The following is a 19621-nucleotide window of genomic DNA, read 5'->3' as shown; positions in this document are numbered from 1 at the left end:
CCTGGTCAGGGAATAAATATACCATGCCGCTCTCCAGTCTCTGTGTGTCTATGATCCTGCTCTGTAACAGGACCGGACCGCCCATCTGGCAATTCTGGCAAATGCCAGGTAGGTGAGTGTCACCAGCGAAGAGCACAATCACCGCCCGGAAGGGGTGGTTACTATGGGGGAGATTTATTAAACATGGTGTACAGTGAAACTGGCTCAGTGGCCCCTAGCAACCAATCAGATTCCACCTTTCATTTTCCAAAGAGTCTGTGAGGAATGAAAGGTGGAATCTGATTGGTTGCTAGGGGCAACTGAGCCAGTTTCACTTTACACCATGTCTCATAAATCTCCCCCCATAGTTCTATGTAATTCATATATTGCTTGGTCATGCTGGGACTTGTTGTTCCTCACTCCTCAACACTCTCTCTATAGTCACTATGCTGGGACTTGTAGTGACTCTGTGCTTTATATTTTGTACTACTCCGCTATTTTAGGAGGTGTTAGTGCATCTGTATGCCATTGTGTATCTATTACTTGGTTATGCTGGGCCCTGTAGTGCTTCACTGTTCTTCAGTGTTACATATTGATGGCATATGCAGGGACTTGTTATTATTCTTGGCCAGGTAGTGCTGGGACTTGTAGTCCCTCAGTGCTCCCTGTATACTTGGTTATGCTGGGGACTGTAGTGCCTTATTGTACTGTGGATATATACATATGGCCGGGTGGTGCTGGGACTGGTAGTTCTGCAGCGTTCCCTGTATACCTATGTATTATTTGATTGTGCTGAGACCTGTGGTACCTTGGGGGTCAGCTGTACAATTAATAATAATAATAATAATAATAATAATAATTTAGTGTTATTGTACATAATTAAGAAGGTGAGCCCCCCCCCCCCCCCCCATTGCCTGACAGTATGGTGACGTCATATGACAGCCATCAGCCCCTTCTAGAGATCACCTCCAGCATGCAGCAGTGAGGGGGCCTAGCCTCTCTATGTGGCTGTGCCGGAGCTGCAATCACAATTCTGCAGTATGGGATTTAGTGACTAATCTTTCATTCCTGTACGGAAGAATCCCTGGTGTGGGCGCAGATTAATGACGTATGAACCACGTGACGCGGCGGACCTGCGTTGATCTCACTGTACGGAATACCTGTGGTCGCTCATTGATGACGTAAAGGAGGTCACATGACACAACAATTTCGTTGACCATCAGAACATCGTTGCCGTACAGTCCCCGGTCGCTTCCGTCTCCTGTCCGCGTCTCTTCCCGTGTGTCTGTGGAGCCTGGCCGGTAAGTGTCGTTGCTATAGATACTGGGTGGAGGCCGGACGCCATCTTATTGGTGGGTTACACCGCTGTATGTATAGAGCTTCTGCTGCTGAGCCCATCCGCTATAGACCCCAGTGCTGTCAGATCACACGTGTACCCCAGTAATTATAGTCCTCGGGGGGATGTATGTGTACAGGAATGGGGGTGACTGTGGCTGATATGTACACAAGCCCCGCCCCCTATGTCCTGACCACGCCCACAAGACTCACAGTGCCCCAATAAGTGTATCACCTGCCAGTCACAGCGCCCCCTATAGGTGAGCATGTAGTGATGTCTGTGAGTGATACTGTGCGTCATACTGTGCGCTGCTCCATCTGATACCTATAGAAGTAGTACTGTGCGCTGCTCTGATACCTATAGAAGTAGTACTGTGCGCTGCTCCATCTGATATCTATAGAAGTAGTACTGTGCGCTGCTCCATCTGATATCTATAGAAGTAGTACTGTGCACTGCTCCATCTGATATCTATAGAAGTAGTACTGTGCACTGCTCCATCTGATATCTATAGAAGTAGTACTGTGCACTGCTCCATCTGATGTCTATAGAAGTAGTACTGTGCACTGCTCCATCTGATACCTATAGAAGTAGTACTGTGCGCTGCTCTGATATCTATAGAAGTAGTACTGTGCGCTGCTCCATCTGATATCTATAGAGGTAGTACTGTGCGCTGCTCCATCTGATATCTATAGAGGTAGTACTGTGCGCTGCTCCATCTGATATCTATAGAGGTAGTACTGTGCGCTGCTCCATCTGATACCTATAGAAGTAGTACTGTGCGCTGCTCTGATACCTATAGAGGTAGTACTGTGCACTGCTCCATCTGATACCTATAGAAGTAGTACTGTGCGCTGCTCTGATATCTATAGAAGTAGTACTGTGCGCTGCTCCATCTGATATCTATAGAGGTAGTACTGTGCGCTGCTCCATCTGATACCTATAGAGGTAGTACTGTGCGCTGCTCCATCTGATACCTATAGAAGTAGTACTGTGCACTGCTCCATCTGATACCTATAGAAGTAGTACTGTGCGCTGCTCTGATATCTATAGAAGTAGTACTGTGCGCTGCTCTGATATCTATAGAAGTAGTACTGTGCGCTGCTCCATCTGATGTCTATAGAGGTAGTACTGTGCGCTGCTCCATCTGATACCTATAGAAGTAGTACTGTGCGCTGCTCTGATATCTATAGAGGTAGTACTGTGCGCTGCTCTGATATCTATAGAGGTAGTACTGTGCGCTGCTCTGATATCTATAGAGGTAGTACTGTGCGCTGCTCTGATATCTATAGAGGTAGTACTGTGCGCTGCTCTGATATCTATAGAGGTAGTACTGTGCGCTGCTCTGATATCTATAGAGGTAGTACTGTGCGCTGCTCTGATATCTATAGAGGTAGTACTGTGCGCTGCTCTGATATCTATAGAGGTAGTACTGTGCGCTGCTCCATCTGATACCTATAGAAGTAGTACTGTGCGCTGCTCTGATATCTATAGAGGTAGTACTGTGCGCTGCTCCATCTGATGTCTATAGAGGTAGTACTGTGCGCTGCTCCATCTGATGTCTATAGAAGTAGTACTGTGCGCTGCTCCATCTGATACCTATAGAAGTAGTACTGTGCGCTGCTCCATCTGATACCTATAGAAGTAGTACTGTGCACTGCTCCATCTGATGTCTATAGAAGTAGTACTGTGCGCTGCTCTGATATCTATAGAAGTAGTACTGTGCGCTGCTCTGATACCTATAGAGGTAGTACTGTGCGCTGCTCCATCTGATACCTATAGAAGTAGTACTGTGCACTGCTCCATCTGATACCTATAGAAGTAGTACTGTGCGCTGCTCCATCTGATACCTATAGAAGTAGTACTGTGCGCTGCTCCATCTGATACCTATAGAAGTAGTACTGTGCGCTGCTCTGATATCTATAGAGGTAGTACTGTGCACTGCTCCATCTGATACCTATAGAAGTAGTACTGTGCGCTGCTCCATCTGATACCTATAGAAGTAGTACTGTGCGCTGCTCTGATATCTATAGAGGTAGTACTGTGCGCTGCTCCATCTGATACCTATAGAAGTAGTACTGTGCGCTGCTCTGATATCTATAGAGGTAGTACTGTGCACTGCTCCATCTGATACCTATAGAAGTAGTACTGTGCGCTGCTCCATCTGATATCTATAGAAGTAGTACTGTGCGCTGCTCCATCTGATACCTATAGAAGTAGTACTGTGCGCTGCTTTGATACCTATAGAAGTAGTACTGTGCGCTGCTCCATCTCATACCTATAGAAGTAGTACTGTGCACTGCTCCATCTGATACCTATAGAAGTAGTACTGTGCGCTGCTCCATCTGATACCTATAGAAGTAGTACTGTGCGCTGCTCTGATATCTATAGAGGTAGTACTGTGCACTGCTCCATCTGATACCTATAGAAGTAGTACTGTGCGCTGCTCCATCTGATATCTATAGAAGTAGTACTGTGCGCTGCTCCATCTGATACCTATAGAAGTAGTACTGTGCGCTGCTTTGATACCTATAGAAGTAGTACTGTGCGCTGCTCCATCTGATACCTATAGAAGTAGTACTGTGCACTGCTCCATCTGATACCTATAGAAGTAGTACTGTGCGCTGCTCCATCTGATACCTATAGAAGTAGTACTGTGCGCTGCTCTGATATCTATAGAGGTAGTACTGTGCACTGCTCCATCTGATACCTATAGAAGTAGTACTGTGCGCTGCTCCATCTGATACCTATAGAAGTAGTACTGTGCGCTGCTTTGATACCTATAGAAGTAGTACTGTGCGCTGCTCTGATACCTATAGAAGTAGTACTGTGCGCTGCTCCATCTGATACCTATAGAAGTAGTACTGTGCCCTGCTCCATCTGATACCTATAGAAGTAGTACTGTGTGCTGCTCCATCTGATACCTATAGAAGTAGTTCTGTGCGCTGCTCCATCTGATACCTATAGAGGTAGTACTGTGCGCTGCTCTGATATCTATAGAAGTAGTACTGTGCGCTGCTCTACCTATAGAAGTAGTACTGTGCGCTGCTCCATCTGATGCCTATAGAGGTAGTTAGTACTGTGCGCTGCTCCATTTCATACCTATAGAAGTAGTACTGTGCGCTGCTCCATCTGATACCTATAGAGGTAGTTAGTACTGTGCGCTGCTTCATCTGATGTCTATAGAAGTAGTACTGTGCACTGCTCCATCTCATACCTATAGAGGTAGTTAGTACTGTACGCTGCTCCATCTGATATCTATAGAAGTAGTACTGTGCGCTGCTCCATCTGATACCTATAGAGGTAGTACTGTGTGCTGCTCCATCTGATGCCTATAGAAGTAGTACTGTGCATTGCTCACTCTGATGCCTATAGAAGCAGTACTGTGCGCTGCTCTGATGCCTATAGAAGTAGTACTGTGCACTGCTCACTCTGATGCCTATAGAAGTAGTACTGTGCACTGCTCACTCTTATGCCTATAGAAGTAGTACTGTGCGCTGCTCTGATGCCTATAGAAGTAGTACTGTGCGCTGCTCCATCTCATACCTATAGAAGTTGTACTGTGCGCTGCTCTGATACCTATAGAAGTAGTACTGTGCACTGCTCCATCTGATGCCTATAGAAGTAGTACTGTGCACTGCTCTTATGCCTATAGAGGTAGTACTGTGCGCTGCTCCATCTGATGCCTATAGAAGTAGTACTGTGCACTGCTCCATCTGATGCCTATAGAAGTAGTACTGTGCGCTGCTCCATCTGATACCTATAGAAGTAGTACTGTGTGCTGCTCCATTTGATGTGTATAGAAGTAGTACTGTGTGCTGCTCCATTTGATGTGTATAGAAGTAGTACTGTGCGCTGCTCTATCTGATACCTATAGAAGTAGTACTGTGCACTGCTCTATCTGATACCTATAGAAGTAGTACTGTGCACTGCTCTATCTGATACCTATAGAGGTAGTACTGTGCACTGCTCCATCTGATACCTAGAGCAGCGCACAGTACAACTTCTATAGGTATCACATAGAGCAGCGCACAGTACAACTTCTATATGTGATACCTATAGAAGTAGTACTGTGCACTGCTCTGATGCCTATAGAAGTAGTACTGTGTATATTTTCAGGACCATGCACATCTGTAAGGAGCGCGGAGGGATCTCGGAGTTCTTACACCATTCTCTGATGACGAGTAAGGACAAGATGGAGGTGACGGAGAAGATCCTGAGCCTGACCCTGGAGATCATCTTCCTGCTGACCGGAGAGGTGAGGCCTGTGCGGTCACATCATCTCTTATCCTCCACTCACCTCCAGAGCTGCGCTCACTGTTCTGCTAGTTTTATTGTGTCGCCCCCTGCTGGTCTGTGATCAGCGTTGTTACTGTTAGTGGATATTCCTCTCCTGCCTGTATATGGGGGTTCTGGGACCCTACGAGATGTCCTGACACCGGCCCTGGCTACTATCAGGACCCCAGCAGTAGTTGGGGTAGACTCTCCCCACATCTATGGTGACCCCACAACAGATCCTTAAAGGGTCCCTGTCAGGATGGGCACTGTTGCCATGGATACGTCCCATGCCGACCAAGGTCTGTGCAGGAGTATTACTCAGGATAAAGCTTGTGCATAGGACTAGACAGGTGTGGGGTGTATCCATGGTAACGCTGCACAGCGACCCCCTTTAAGATGTATTCAAACCCGGCCCCTAAAGTGAACAAGACCCCAGATGTGGATCCAGGTCCAGCCTCCATGATCGAGCGAAGGTTTTGTCTCCATACAGGATTTGGTCCTGAGTAAGAAACAGAACAACCAGCAAGATGACAGCCGTCCCTGTGTATCAGAGGGATCCACCAAGGATAGGAGTCCCTGCCGGGAACCTCCAGCTCAGTCTCCAGCACGTGAGGAGACCCCAGAGGAACAGACCCCCAGCGAGACCACCCACCCCACAGCCGAGGAGGTGACTGCAGATACTAATGTGACTGCAAAATAATAATAATACAGTATCTGATCATGTTTCTTCTGATCGTCTCAGGTTCCAGTGCGGTGTGAGGATGTCGCCATCTTCTTCTCCATGGAGGAATGGGAATATCTGGAGGGACATAAGGAACGTTACAAAGATGTGGTGTCAGAGAGCCGACCGACTCCTGTATCTGATGGTATTCAGAGATATATACCTATAAAATGTACACGTACTGATCCTGAGTTACATCCAGTATTATACTCCAGAGCTGCACTCACTATTCTGCTGGTGGGGTCACTGTGTACATATATTACTGATCCTGAGTTACATCCTGTATTATACTCCAGAGCTGCACTCACTATTCTGCTGGTGGGGTCACTGTGTACATACATTACATTACTGATCCTGAGTTACATCCTGTATTATACCCCAGAGCTGCACTCACTATTCTGCTGGTGGGGTCACTGTGTACGTACATTACTGATCCTGAGTTACATTCTGTATTATACTCCAGAGCAGCACTCACTATTCTGCTGGTGGGGTCACTGTGTACATACATTACATTACTGATCCTGAGTTACATACTGTATTATACTCCAGAGCTGCACTCACTATTCTGCTGGTGGGGTCACTGTGTACATACATTACATTACTGATCCTGAGTTACATCCTGTATTATACTCCAGAGCTGCACTCACTATTCTGCTGGTGGGGTCACTGTGTACATACATTACATTACTGATCCTGAGTTACATCCTGTATTATACCCCAGAGCTGCACTCACTATTCTGCTGGTGAGGTCACTGTGTACATACATTACATTATGATCCTGTACTGGTCTTTATTATACCCCAGAGCTGCACTCACTATTCTGCTGGTGGGGTCACTGTGTACATACATTACTGATCCTGAGTTACATCCTGTATTATACCCCAGAGCTGCACTCACTATTCTGCTGGTAAGGTCACTGTGTACATACATTACTGATCCTGAATTACATCCTGCATTATACTACAGAGCTGCACTCCCTATTCTGCTGGTGGGGTCACTGTGTACATACATTACTGATCCTGAGTTACATCCTGTATTATACTCCAGAGCTGCACTCAGTATTCTGCAATATAGTGTTAATGACAGACACATATATGTTGTTCCTCTCAGGCAGTGACAGGGTTAATGCTGCAGAGACGGCTGTAGATGAAGGAAAGGAGCTGAATGACATCCAGGTGGATCCAGTCACCACGATTCCTGACCCTCCCCCCACAGGTGAGTGACATATAAAGTGACAATATATTCCCCCACTGCTGTGGTCTGTAGGCTGTAGACCCCAGTCACACAATGCGGAATAGGACTGCACCATCGCCGATTGTGTACACAGCTTCCATCCAGGTGATCAGTAAGAGGGGACATAACTGCAGGATCTGACTACACAGTGGTTGTTTGTAGTCTGTCACTATGGAGACACAATAATGTAGAGGAGCTTCATTTTATTATTCATATTTACAGTGGAGACAAACAGACCTGTGTAAGAATTGCAGCAGGATATTTTGCTTTATGGCTGCTGCAATGTATGTGGCTGGAATTAGAGCGGGGGTTTGGGGGATGGGGTGTATGTGGGCGGGACAAGGACTGACCACCACCTAAACCGGGTAGCTACATTATCCACAATATCACTGGTGTGTTCTTGCCTGTCTTGGTTCCAGCAGTACAGTATAGCTGTTACTTAGACCATTATATACTCCCCAACATAAAACCAGTACTGCACAGGGAGAGTTATCTCTCTTGCACCCAGGGAACCAAGAAGAGTTTATCTGTATTATTATTATTATCGGTCTTGCCTATCTAGTTTCCATCAATTTACCACCTTTACATACTTAGTCATTATAAACCTCCAACATATAACCTGTGCACCCATGGGGATCTATTTCTCCCTCTCCATTACACAATCGTAGTGTGGCTATATTCTGCTATCATTAATGGTTAAGTCTTGCCTATCTAGTTTCCAGCAGCACTGCATAGTTGTTATTGAGTCAATATTATCCCCGCAACATCAATCCAATGAATTGCAGGGTAGCTCTGTCTCTAGCATAGAGTGAATGAATAAAGGCTGTGTGTAAACTCAACTCCACCTGTTATTAATGGTAACGTCTTGCCTATCTAGTTTCCTGCAGTATAACAGAAAACTTGTTCAGCTCTTGTAAACCCTCAACATCAGACCAGTGCACTGCCGGGGCAGCTCTCTCTAGCACACAGCGAACAGATACTTTGGGTATGTACTTAGCTTCTGCTATTAATAATGGTGAAGTCTTGCCTATCTAGTTTCCAGACTACCCTGACTACGCGACGGAGACTCAAAAGTTAAGAGAAGCGCACATTGCAGTGAAGAAAAAACTACAACAAAAACAGATTAAGTACGCTCTTCTTTTCCCTGCCAAGCTAAGAGTTATATACGAAGGGAAGGCCTGGTTCTTTGGGTCCCCCAGGGAAGTACTGGACTGGTTAGAAAGGAAGGGGTTGGCCTAGGGCCGTGAGCTTCCTCAGATCATGATTGAGGTAATTACTTGTGCATAGGAGGTCCGTAGGGAAATCTGCTCCAAGTTTGACATTCAGGTTAGGGCAACCTGGGTCACCGGGGGGGAGGGGTGGGGGTTGTGTTGGGTGGTAGGACTCGGGCGGGGGGGTGAGGGGGCCCCATGCACATAGTTGGAGGTATGCTTTTTTTTAAATTTTCTCTCTCTTTTTTTTTTTTTTGCGTTCTTTTTGCTTTTTTTTTTTCCAGGGGGGTGGATCCCCTATGTGAGGTTGTTGTGGTCGCATGCTCCATTCTTAAAGGTCAATGGTTAAAATCTTGACATGGAACACCAGAGGGTTGGGGGAAAACTGTAAGAGGTTGGCTATAATGAATATTATTAAGAACTATCAGCCCTGTATTATTGGCTTAGCGGAAACTCATCTGGTAAAGGAAACTGTGCATAAGGTTCACAGGCCTTGGTGGGCCCCTCAATTTCATGCGACCTATTCCAACTACGCTCGGGGTGTCTCTGTGCTTGTCCATAGGAAAATGGGATGGGCGCTGAGAGATCAGTTTCTTGACAGTGAGGGAAGATTCGTCTTCCTTCGCTGTCAGGTTGAGGGGCTTGAGTGCATTCTTGCTTTTATTTAAATTCCTCCCCCCCTTTAGATCAGAGGTATTGGAAAAACTCTTTTCTTATAGTAATAGTTGTAATGGTTGTCCGCTCCTCGTGATGGGGGACCTCAACGCGGTCATGTGTGAACATGTTGACCGGTTCAGGGTGACACCTCCTGTCCGCGGGGTCGGTCAGTCCCCCCCTCCCCTTGCTCATTGGGGAGCTGGAGTTTCTCCTGTTGGAATAAATCTAGCAATACACAATCCAGAATAGACATGGCCCTGGTAAACACTGGTATGGTTAAATGGGTACGGGACATTAGGTACCTGCCTCGCTGTCTCTCTGATCATGGACCTTTGTTGGTCGAGTAAGATACACAGCGATGCAGGGGTAGGCACTTGTTTAAACTAAATGCACATTGGTTAAACTTAATAGAAACTTCTCCCACTATAGATAATGAGCTGGAGGAGGTTTGGAAAATAAATGTGGGTAGTGCACCTTTAGATATAGTGTGGGACACATTTAAAGTATTTTGGAATTATACAAGGGAAAAAAGGACAATTTAGGGTAGAGAAATAGAATTAAGTGAAAATGTTAAAATTTTAGATGAAAATTATAGAAGGGATCCATCACCGACATCACATCAAAAATTAGCACAGGGCCAGGAAGAACTGGACATTTATTTGTTCAACAAAGCTAAAGCGCAGCTGGGTTTCTCGGCTAAGGCAAAATATCTGGAATCAGGGACCGCCAATAAGGGGCTTATGAGGTTAGTTAGAAATCAGAAGGGGGGAGGGGATATCTATGCTATTCGCTCAGAAGATGAGGACAGTGTCAACATGCCCAGTGATATCCTGGAGGTGTTCAGGAAATACTTCCAGGAAACATATAGGTCTAGCTGTAAAGAAAATGATGACCATCTAAAGCGACTACTGGAGTCTGCCAAGTTGCCTCGCCTCTCACAGGAGCAAGGAGAGGAGCTAGGTGCCCCTATTACCATGGGGGAGTTAGAGGAGACCCTGGCCGGAACCCCCGGAGGATCTTCTCCGGGGCAGGGCGGAATACCGTTTGAGCTGTATAAAAGACATAAGAAGGTTCTGCTCCCAGCACTCCTGCAGGTGTTGGAACACTCTAGGGCGGTCGGGAAGCTCCCCAGTTCGATGGGTGAAGCTGAGATTATTTTCATTTTAAAAGAAGGTAAAGATCCCCTGGAGTGTGAGTCCTACAGACCGATTTCGTTACTTAATACGGACGTGAAATTACTTGCGGGAGTGCTGGCTCGCAGATTGAATAAAATAGTTGGGGGGCTTATAGGGGAGGATCAAACGGGATTTATTCCCGGACGACAAATCAAGTCTAACTTAAGAAGATTTTATGAGAACGTGCAGCTATCGGGGGAGGGGGGTTCCCACTCCATCCTGTCACTGGATGCCGCGAAGGCCTTTGACAGGGTGGAGTGGGCATTCCTGTGGGCGGTAATGGATAGATTTAATTTGGGTCGGGAGTTCATGGGGATGGTAAAACTTTTGTATACGAGTGCGAGGGCCGCGGTCACAGTGAATGGGTTGCATTCAGCCTTTTTTGGGCTGGGTCGAGGCTGGGTCCCACAATTGAAAATATTGGGCCCAGGGGATTGATTCAGATACCTGGGGATTAGGGTGTCCCGGGACATTCTGTCCTTTAGCAGACTCAATTTGATTCCACTGATAACAGAAACAGAGAAAAAAGTGGAGTTATGGCTCAGACTCCCGCTGTCTAAGATGGATCGAGTGGTTCTGCTGAAGACCGTCTGTCTCCCCAAGTTTCTGTATATATTTGGGGCAGCCCCAATATGGATTGACAGGAAAGACTAAACTAGATTAAATCTGTATTGATTTTTTTAATATGGGGACGTAAGCGGGTTAGAATTAGGTTGGAGTTGTTGACTGCCCCAAAGGACAAGGGAGGCCTCGGCCTCCCCTCAATGGAGCTATATTTTCTGGCCTCCCAGGCCTACTGGTTATTGGAGTGGAGAGAAAATCCTTTTTTTTTCTCCATCAGGAGAGTCAGGAGGCTAGAAACATCCAGATGGACATCTTTCAGATGCTGGATGCCGGAATTCTTAAAGACAGAACAAGAGCGGAATGGCCTATGGAACACACGCCTTAGTTAAAACTTGGGGTGAAATGAGGAGGCTCTTGAATATTAGGGGTTTCTGCAATTTCTCCCCTTTATGGGGCCATAACCAGCTGTTGGAAGTTAAAAGTTTAACACTGGCACAAGAGTTTCTGTCCTTTGGAGTGAGGTTAATAACCGATGTGGTCGTGGCGGGAAAAGTAAAGTCATGGGATCAGTTTAGAGTAGATTACGGTCTCACCAGCGTCCCACTGTTTTAGCTTCTTAAGGTTGTCCAGCGCCTTGAAGGCCGACTTGCGACGAATAGATTACAAGCTTATAGCTAATTTAACACTCTGCGCGGGGCAGGATCTAATTATAGAGGCGTGTCAATGTTGTATAGATGCTTCCTTCAGGAGAGGGAGGTGTCTTTTGGTAGTCAGAGGGCATGGGAGGCAGAGATTGGAGGGAGAGTGAATTGGCCCGTAGTCTATCGTAATATCAGAAAAGTAGCACCGTCGGGGAGTCATCAGTTGATTCAGTTCAATATAGTCCATAGATTGTATTACACCCCTGCCTTTTTGTTTAAAATTAAAAAAAGAAGAGATAATTTATGTCTAAGGGATACGGGAGACCTGGTACATTTGCTCTGGTCCTGTGATGTCCTTAAGCGGTTCTGGTCAGAAGTACTACAGAAAATAAAGGTCAGCACGGGGATAACCCCCCCCCCCCCCCCGGGGGGGGGGGGGTTTTTTTTTTTTTTCTTTTTTTTTTTTCCTTCTCTCCTGTTTCCTCATGTCCAAGGTAGTGTCTATGTGCTTGGACCCTGGGTAGGGTTGGGAGGGAAAGACGTTGGGTTACAAATAGGGTTATAAGTTGGAAAATTATAATAAAAATGGGTAATAGAGGGCGGAGGGACGTCGGGAAGGTGAGGGTGGAGGAAGGTAGAAAAAGAAAAATGGAACAGGGAGAATGAACCATGGAAGTTGGTAAGAGGAAGGGATGGGACGGCAAGATTCTGTGAACGGGGAGCCATCCCGTTGGGCACCGTAGGATTGAAGTAGAATTTGGATCTTTTAGTCTCTGATGGGGTAGATAAATTGGGTGGGGGCTTCGGGACAGCCCGGTTGCACAATGGATGGAGGGGGCTCTGACCTAGAGAGTATATAAGGAATTAATTAGCAGAGAGTGAAATGGGGATATCTGAACAGTATATATGTATAAGAGTCTGGAAGTGGGACATACTACTCCAGTGATGGAGCCAGGGAAGTGTGGTATGACCTGACCTCCCCGGGTGGTCCGTCTGGTCATTATAGATGGCTGGGGGAGATCATCGGGGGTGGTTCGGGGTGGTGTGAGTGGCTCAGCTAATGCTGTGTTGCAGGCACCAGGAATGAAGTGGAAAGAATAGCAGACTTAAAGGTGTTGAGGCTTCTGGACAAGGAGTATAAAGACCAAAAAGTTCTGCTGGTTTGAGTGTTTCGTTGGTGCTGGCTCCTAGTCGAGGTCCCAATAATTATAGACTAAGTAAAATATCAAGAAATAGGAAATAAAGACAATGGTGAGGAAAGGTTGTGGCCCGTCCCTCGGAGTGCGGCCGGGCTGTCGTGGAGTCAATGATGTAGGATGATTTTTACGGGTAGGGACGAGAAAGGGGTAGAGAGAGAATAGGTGTAAACGTCAATAGTTAGCGGAATTCGGTTGCCCAGGGGGATGGGCCCTCGGGTATAATAGGACTTAGGGATTGGAATTTGTGTCGCCCTTTGAATCCTGTGTTGAGAGATGTCTATGAAAGTGTTTACAAAGATACTTCTATGAGTTGAGGCTGCTGCCTGGATCGCTCCCTTGTGCCTGGTTCTTTTTCAGTGTATTAACAAGCATGTGGTTTTTTTTTTTAAGATGGTATGGAAAATAAAAAATAAAGAAGATAAAAAAAAAATTAGTTGTTATTGAGTCAATATTATCCTCGCAACATCAATCCAATGAATGGCAGGGGAGCTCTGTCTCTAGCATAGAGTGAATGAATAAAGGCTGTGTGTAAACTCAACTCCACCTGTTATTAATGGTAACGTCTTGCCTATCTAGTTTCCTGCAGTATAACAGAAAACTTGTTCAGCTCTTGTAAACCCTCAACATCAGACCAGTGCACTGCCGGGGCAGCTCTCTCTAGCACACAGCGAACAGATACTTTGGGTATGTACTTAGCTTCTGCTATTAATAATGGTGAAGTCTTGCCTATCTAGTTTCCAGCAGGGCATCAAAGCTGTTAGTATTAGTAGTATCCGACCAATGTATTTCTGGGAACGCATGTCTGTCTTTCTCTAGCACACAGTGAACAGATATACACGTACTCAGCTTCTGCTATTATTGTGAAGTCTTGCTTATCTAGTCTCAAGCAGCACAACAGATCTGCTATTTAATTACGATAGGTCTTCCATATCTGAAAACAAAAAGAGGCAACATGCAAGAGACCTGTTCTGCTACATATGAAAAGAATGTCTTGTGTATGTACATACAACCTGTTTATCTAGTTTCCAGCAGCAGATACCTTCTAATTTTAGAACCTACCAAGTCTTCTGAGAGCATTGAGACTGTAGAGTGAGATGTAGGACACTAGTGGGGCGCCTTCTAGTGGTTGTTTATAAAATTGCAAACGAGATTCACTCCTTCATTCTGTAAGTGGAGCTAATATCTGTGATCCTGTATAATACTATGTGCTCCACGTGTTTCACCAGCATTCTATACTCATGTCTATCTATTCCTCACAGGTGAACCTATCCCTTCAGATGAACATACTCCAACAGGTGGAAATATTCCTAGAGACCCCCCTGAATGCTGCATGAGCCCCCTCCCTTCTGAGAAATGCCCAGAGGAAGATGACAGGGAGATGACACAGGAATACCAGGTACAAGCTCCACCCTGTCATCCACCCAATCTCGCACCTGTTACAGATTATATCGTTCCCATAGTGTTTACTCAGTAGGTGACGTCAGCAGCCAATCATTGGCCACACTGAGGGTCAAGGTAAATTGACAAATGGGTGTTACCGGTCAGGGATCTGCCCTGGTTACACAATCTGACAATGTCCAATCAGTACGGCTATTGTGTGACTGTGGAGAGACACACCCCTTTGACAGGGTGGGATGGTAACGCCCAGCTGCCAGTTTATTCAAACTTTTACAGGAGGGATAACATAGGAAGCACTAAAAAAGATGAACCAGGGATTTAGCTGTTCAGTGAATAGGTCAGGAGCTGAGGGGGGAGGCTCCTGCTGCAGCCAGTTACATTACAGACACACAAAGGAGGAGGATGGATACATGTATACATTATATAGGAGAGAATTCTGGGTGCACTCACCAGTCCGTAGCAAAAAATGTATCTTTATTCAAAGCTTGTGCTTAAAAAACATGGTTCCTGCAGGCGGAGGACGCCAAACACCCTCCACTGATGATTACAGCTGTTTCACGCCCACTGATCAGCCCTTCTTCAGATCTGAAGAAGCGCCGATCAGTGGGCGTGAAACAGCTGTAATAAAGATACAACTTTTGCTACGGACTGGTAAGTGCACCCAGAATTCTCTCTTTCATGTTTATGGATAATAGCTACTTTGTCCTAACTGGAGTAATGCACCACCTGTGTAGTGATTGCAATATACAGAGCATTTTTTTTGGCATACTGGGCTAATTCATGAGTTGCATAGTGCCGACCCCTATACCTACTATAGACTGTGTTAGATTATATAGGTCAAAAGGTCCCCTTTAAGCTCCACCTCCCAGGATAAATCCCACGTCCCTTTAAGGACTGACCCTTAGCTAGAAGGGGCCGATATCAGCAGGGGAATAATCCTGTACCTGTAATAAAAGCTCCTTGTACTCCCATATGTAATAATCTTGCTGCCTTCCTATGTGACAGGCTCCTCCGGTAGACGAGATCTCACCGCCCCGCTGTAAAGAGGAAGACGACCCGGTGGAGATCAGCTCAGGTGAGACATACACAGTCACCATTAGATGTAGCGTGTGAGGAGGACCTCCAGTAATCCCCAATCTCATCAGGTCACCTATGAAATCATATTGGGGCAGCGGGTAAGGGGTTAATAATCTAGAGGACCTGGATTATGGGAATGAGTAGCCCATAGTCCAGAATACAAAAAGAGATCAGAAATGATGGACGACTAACTGCTTACTGACGGTATACCCATCATGCCTGCTCTTAAAGGAGACGTCCAGTATAATAGAGACAGTATGCTCATCACTTTATGAGTTTGACAACAGGTCCGGCAAAACCCTGGCGTGTGTTCTGCGAAAGCAACGTGCCCGATCTCTCATTTCCCTCCAGGTCTAAACTCTCTCTTTCCTTTCAAATTGCCGACTCATTTCTCTCATACTGTGAATCTCTCTGCGCTCTCCCTTCTTCCGTCTCACAGAGCCCAGCAGATCTCTCAGCTTCTATTTCTACGTATATCACCCACTATTATCGTTCAGCAATGGGACTGACGGCCTCACACTCTCCTACGTTAAGACGTTTGCCCCTCTCTTGCGTGACCACTTTCTCTCTGCATTGAACTCTCTCTCTGACAATCTTCCCCTGCCCAGAAACTCTCTGCACGCCCACATTACCATAATACCAGGAGGCAAGAACCCCTCCCTATGTCACAATTCACCTACAGACCCGCATGGATCACCAAGGAGAGGCGATAGAGGGCATTTAAATGCAGCTGTCGCTGCGATCGGCCGTGCCCGCTAATAGCCGAGGTCCTGGGCTGCAGAAAACAGCCGGGATCGCTGCGGTTCAGAGGGGGGCTGTGGTGAGGCCCCTCTCTGAACTCCCCTAACGGCGCCATGGCATAAGAGATACATCATGGGACGTTAAGGGGTTAAATTATTTGCGCAAATACTGGCTGCATGTCTGACGCCCGTTCTCTGAGACGCGTGAGGCCAGGGACAATACCACCAGGGCGATTAATCTCACCCATCATGTCACTGTCTCCTCTTTGCCTACCATGTTGCTCTTAATGGACGCCGAGTCAGCCGGCCCTTTCTCACCGGTACACTCCGGCATTTGGGCCTTGGCCCTAACATGCTGGCCTGAATAGGTTCTCTTCTCTTCTTCTCTCATTCCTCCCCTCTCCTGCTTTGTTTTTTTCTTCTCTGCTATATCTTGATCTCCTCTTCCCTGCAGATCTCTCTCCTAGTCCTGGCTTCCGGCTTTTCTTGTTATAATATGCTCATTTGACGTTATTGCTCGGTTGGCATGTCATGTGTATTTACTTTCTCATGTTCTGCGCTCTTGTAGGTGCTGTTTAATACCTCTGTACGGCGCATTGTGTCTATTTTCCATACTTTTGCTTTCCTATTTGCACCTGATGGGCGTTGTTTGTATTCTCTTTGTATGAAAAATTTAATAAAATTTAGAATTAAAAAAAAAAAAAAAAGACTATGGGGGAGATTGATCAAACATGGTGTAAAGTGAAACTGGCTCAGTTGCCCCTAGCAACCAATCAGATTCCACCTTTCATTCCTCACAGACTCTTTGGAAAATGAAAGGTGGAATCTGATTGGTTGCTAGGGGCAACTGAGCCAGTCTCACTTTACACCATGTTTGATAAATCTCCCCTAGTATTCTTACCAGCCCCCCCATGCAAACAATTCCCCCCCCCCCCTGTTTCGCAGCATATTTTATAGAAAAATTAAGTGCATCGTTGCTAAGTACAATAAATGTTGCAAGACATTGTATGGGACTGTAGGTGAAAGATTGCAAGCGCTGCGGTATTTTCAACACAAGGAGGGAAAAACTAAAGTGAAAACACGAAAATCGGCCTGGCCATCAAAGGGTTAATGGCGGAGTAACAGCATTTTAGTGGGGAAATCTGTTTGGAACATTTGTGAGAACGTGTTTGAATTTTAACCGTCCTTGTTGCCCATAGCAACCAATCACAGGGCAGCTTTCATTTCATATTCTGTTTTTGAAAGCTGCTCTGTGATTGGTTGCTATGGGCAACAAGGACAGTTTAAATTTTAAACAGTGGCAGAAATCTAATCCACCTGTGTCCATTTCCCTCAGGTGACCACAGTCCAGTGAACCTGCCTGAGATGAGCGGCAGCCCCGTCCGTCCTCTGGACTGTATAGGGGAGGATAACAGGGTGGTCCCACAGGAATATCAGGTACAAGGACCTCACCCGTTCCAAACGTTGTTACTACTTGTGGGCTGGCGGTGGCTTATGGGACACTTACATGTGTGATCATTGTGTCTCCTCTTGTATTACAGGCTAAAATGGTAAACACGTTGCCCATCTGGCGTAAGAAGAAACCAAACCCTCCCAAGATCCGCTCAGGTGAGTAAAGGATCCCAGCTCTCATGGGGATTAACCTCTATAGTTCTAGCTACAAAGGACTGGCCACTTCATTGTGTCATACAGTGTTCACAAGTCTAGACAGCTCCGCGTGGGCGGGGCTTTGCTGTGATTGACAGTTGTGCTCTAAAACGTCAGGTCCTGTGGATGGTGTCCAGTCTTAGTACCACTTGTATTCACATCCTGTAGGGATCATCCCTACTTTGCACATATTTTGTATTCTGAGACGCTAATCACTTTCTCACCTCCGATTCTATTACAGGTCCGACTAGCTGGAAAGTCCAACCTGACTCCCCTCACCTGTTAATTCCTGTCCGCCATAAAAATGGGGTTATTTCAACTAACCGGGAAGTTAATTCAAGTAACACTCCCCCCATGGTGGTAATGGTAAAACCCAAGAACATTCTACACGAGGCTCCGCCCCTGAGGAACAAACCAGAGCTCACACACCTGTATTGGCAGAAACCCAGAATAGATGCCTCCTCCAGTGGACTAATGAACTACGGAGGTGGGGCCATAAACTTACCGCCGGTCATGGAGAGCCCCGCAGCGCATAAGTGCCTGCAGTGTGGGCGGAGCTTCCGAAGCGATGTCGATCTGATCTCTCACCAGAGGACGCACGAAAAAATGTACCACTGTGCGCTGTGTCAGCAGAGCTTCATGGATAAGTCCGCCCTGGTGGTCCACGAATGGACTTTTCACATTCACGAGCCTAAGATAGGGGAACCACAGCCCAAACCTGCCGCGAAGGACGACAGGCCGTTCACCTGCCTCGAATGCGGGAAGTCGTTCATGAAGAAGTCAAGCCTGGTCAAGCATCAGAGGATCCACACGGGTGCCTTCGCCTGCCCAGACTGCGGGAAGTGTCTCTCGGACAAGACGGGTCTTATAATACACCGAAGGACTCACACGGGAGAGAAGCCCTATGCTTGTTCTGAGTGCGGGCGACGCTTCACCCAGAGGTGCCACCTCATCACCCATCAGAGCGTCCATACCAGTAAGGAATCGTTCGCTTGCTCCGATTGTGGGAAGTGTTTCTCGGTCAGGTCGGTCCTGGAAGCTCATCAGGCCTTCCACAATCGGCATAGGACCTTCACCTGCTCAGACTGTGGAAAGTGTTTCCTGCAGAGATCCGCCCTCATGGCCCATAGCAAGATTCACGCCAACCACGCGGGCTCCATGTCCTGATCCTGGTGGGAGTCACATTCCTGGAGCGCTCATGGTTAATGGGGAAGGGTCCATCTGCCCAGTTGAGGCCTCTCGTTGGGCATTCTACCAGTCCTGTAAGAATCGATTGGCCCATTGCATGCTGGGAGTTGGCACCTATGGAATGCGTTTATCGTTGGATCATATTCCCCAACGTTCTAACATACCTAAGGTTATTTGCTCAGATCCTTTGCTTGCTGGCGGGGAAGAAGAACGTAAGGGTATGTGCACGCCAAGGAATCCCAACGGAACACCCACGGCGGATCCCGCAGCTCACACCCGCTCGCGGACTCTGGTGGCCGCCCGCATCTCTGCTTTTCCTATAGGCTTCATTGTATGGTTTGCCAGATTCCGCCCAGAGATGCACGTTGCCGCCAGAGTCCGTAAGTGGGTGCAAGCTGCGAAATCTGCGGTGGGTGTTCCGTCGGGATTCCTTAGTGTGCACATACCCTTAAAGTGTAAGTGTCATTTCAGGCGACTTTTCAGGATGCACTGACAAGCCTCTGTGCTGCCCCCTATATACTATATAGTCACGAATCCTACCTCACTGTAGCAAACCTTCAGAAATCCACAGACCAGCACT

At 46.7% G+C, this 19621-nt stretch overlaps 1 protein-coding gene across 2 annotated transcripts; it reads left to right on the top strand.

The window, feature by feature from the left end:
- Positions 1 to 52: 52 nt before the first annotated feature.
- Positions 53 to 19266, top strand: LOC138793382 (oocyte zinc finger protein XlCOF7.1-like). Of its 2 annotated transcripts, none has more exons than XM_069971939.1 (12): positions 53 to 112; positions 5432 to 5570; positions 6081 to 6257; positions 6333 to 6456; positions 7422 to 7526; positions 8422 to 8529; positions 13568 to 13675; positions 14251 to 14387; positions 15395 to 15464; positions 17543 to 17643; positions 17748 to 17814; positions 18095 to 19266. In XM_069971939.1, exons 1-12 carry the CDS (start codon positions 102 to 104, stop codon positions 19018 to 19020), a joined length of 2073 nt encoding a protein of 690 aa, XP_069828040.1. In that variant the 5' UTR covers positions 53 to 101; the 3' UTR covers positions 19021 to 19266. The 2 variants fall into 2 exon arrangements, with proteins under 2 accessions (XP_069828040.1, XP_069828041.1); XM_069971940.1 differs by lacking the exon at positions 53 to 112 and adding an exon at positions 1074 to 1280.
- The last annotated feature ends 355 nt before the right edge of the window (positions 19267 to 19621 follow it).

Source organism: Dendropsophus ebraccatus, chromosome 5, assembly GCF_027789765.1.
Source record: "Dendropsophus ebraccatus isolate aDenEbr1 chromosome 5, aDenEbr1.pat, whole genome shotgun sequence".
NCBI classification, from domain to species: Eukaryota; Metazoa; Chordata; class Amphibia; order Anura; family Hylidae; genus Dendropsophus; species Dendropsophus ebraccatus.
Note: the sequence above shows the minus strand (reverse complement) of the source record. Positions and strands in the feature narration are given on the sequence as shown.

Bases quoted from the DNA above. Each gene is read 5' to 3' on its own strand.
- LOC138793382 (XM_069971939.1), top strand. The intron at 13,676-14,250 runs GTATGTACTTAG...TATTCCTCACAG, and splicing joins ACAGCGAACAGATACTTTGG to GTGAACCTATCCCTTCAGAT. The intron at 15,465-17,542 runs GTGAGACATACA...CATTTCCCTCAG, and splicing joins CCCGGTGGAGATCAGCTCAG to GTGACCACAGTCCAGTGAAC.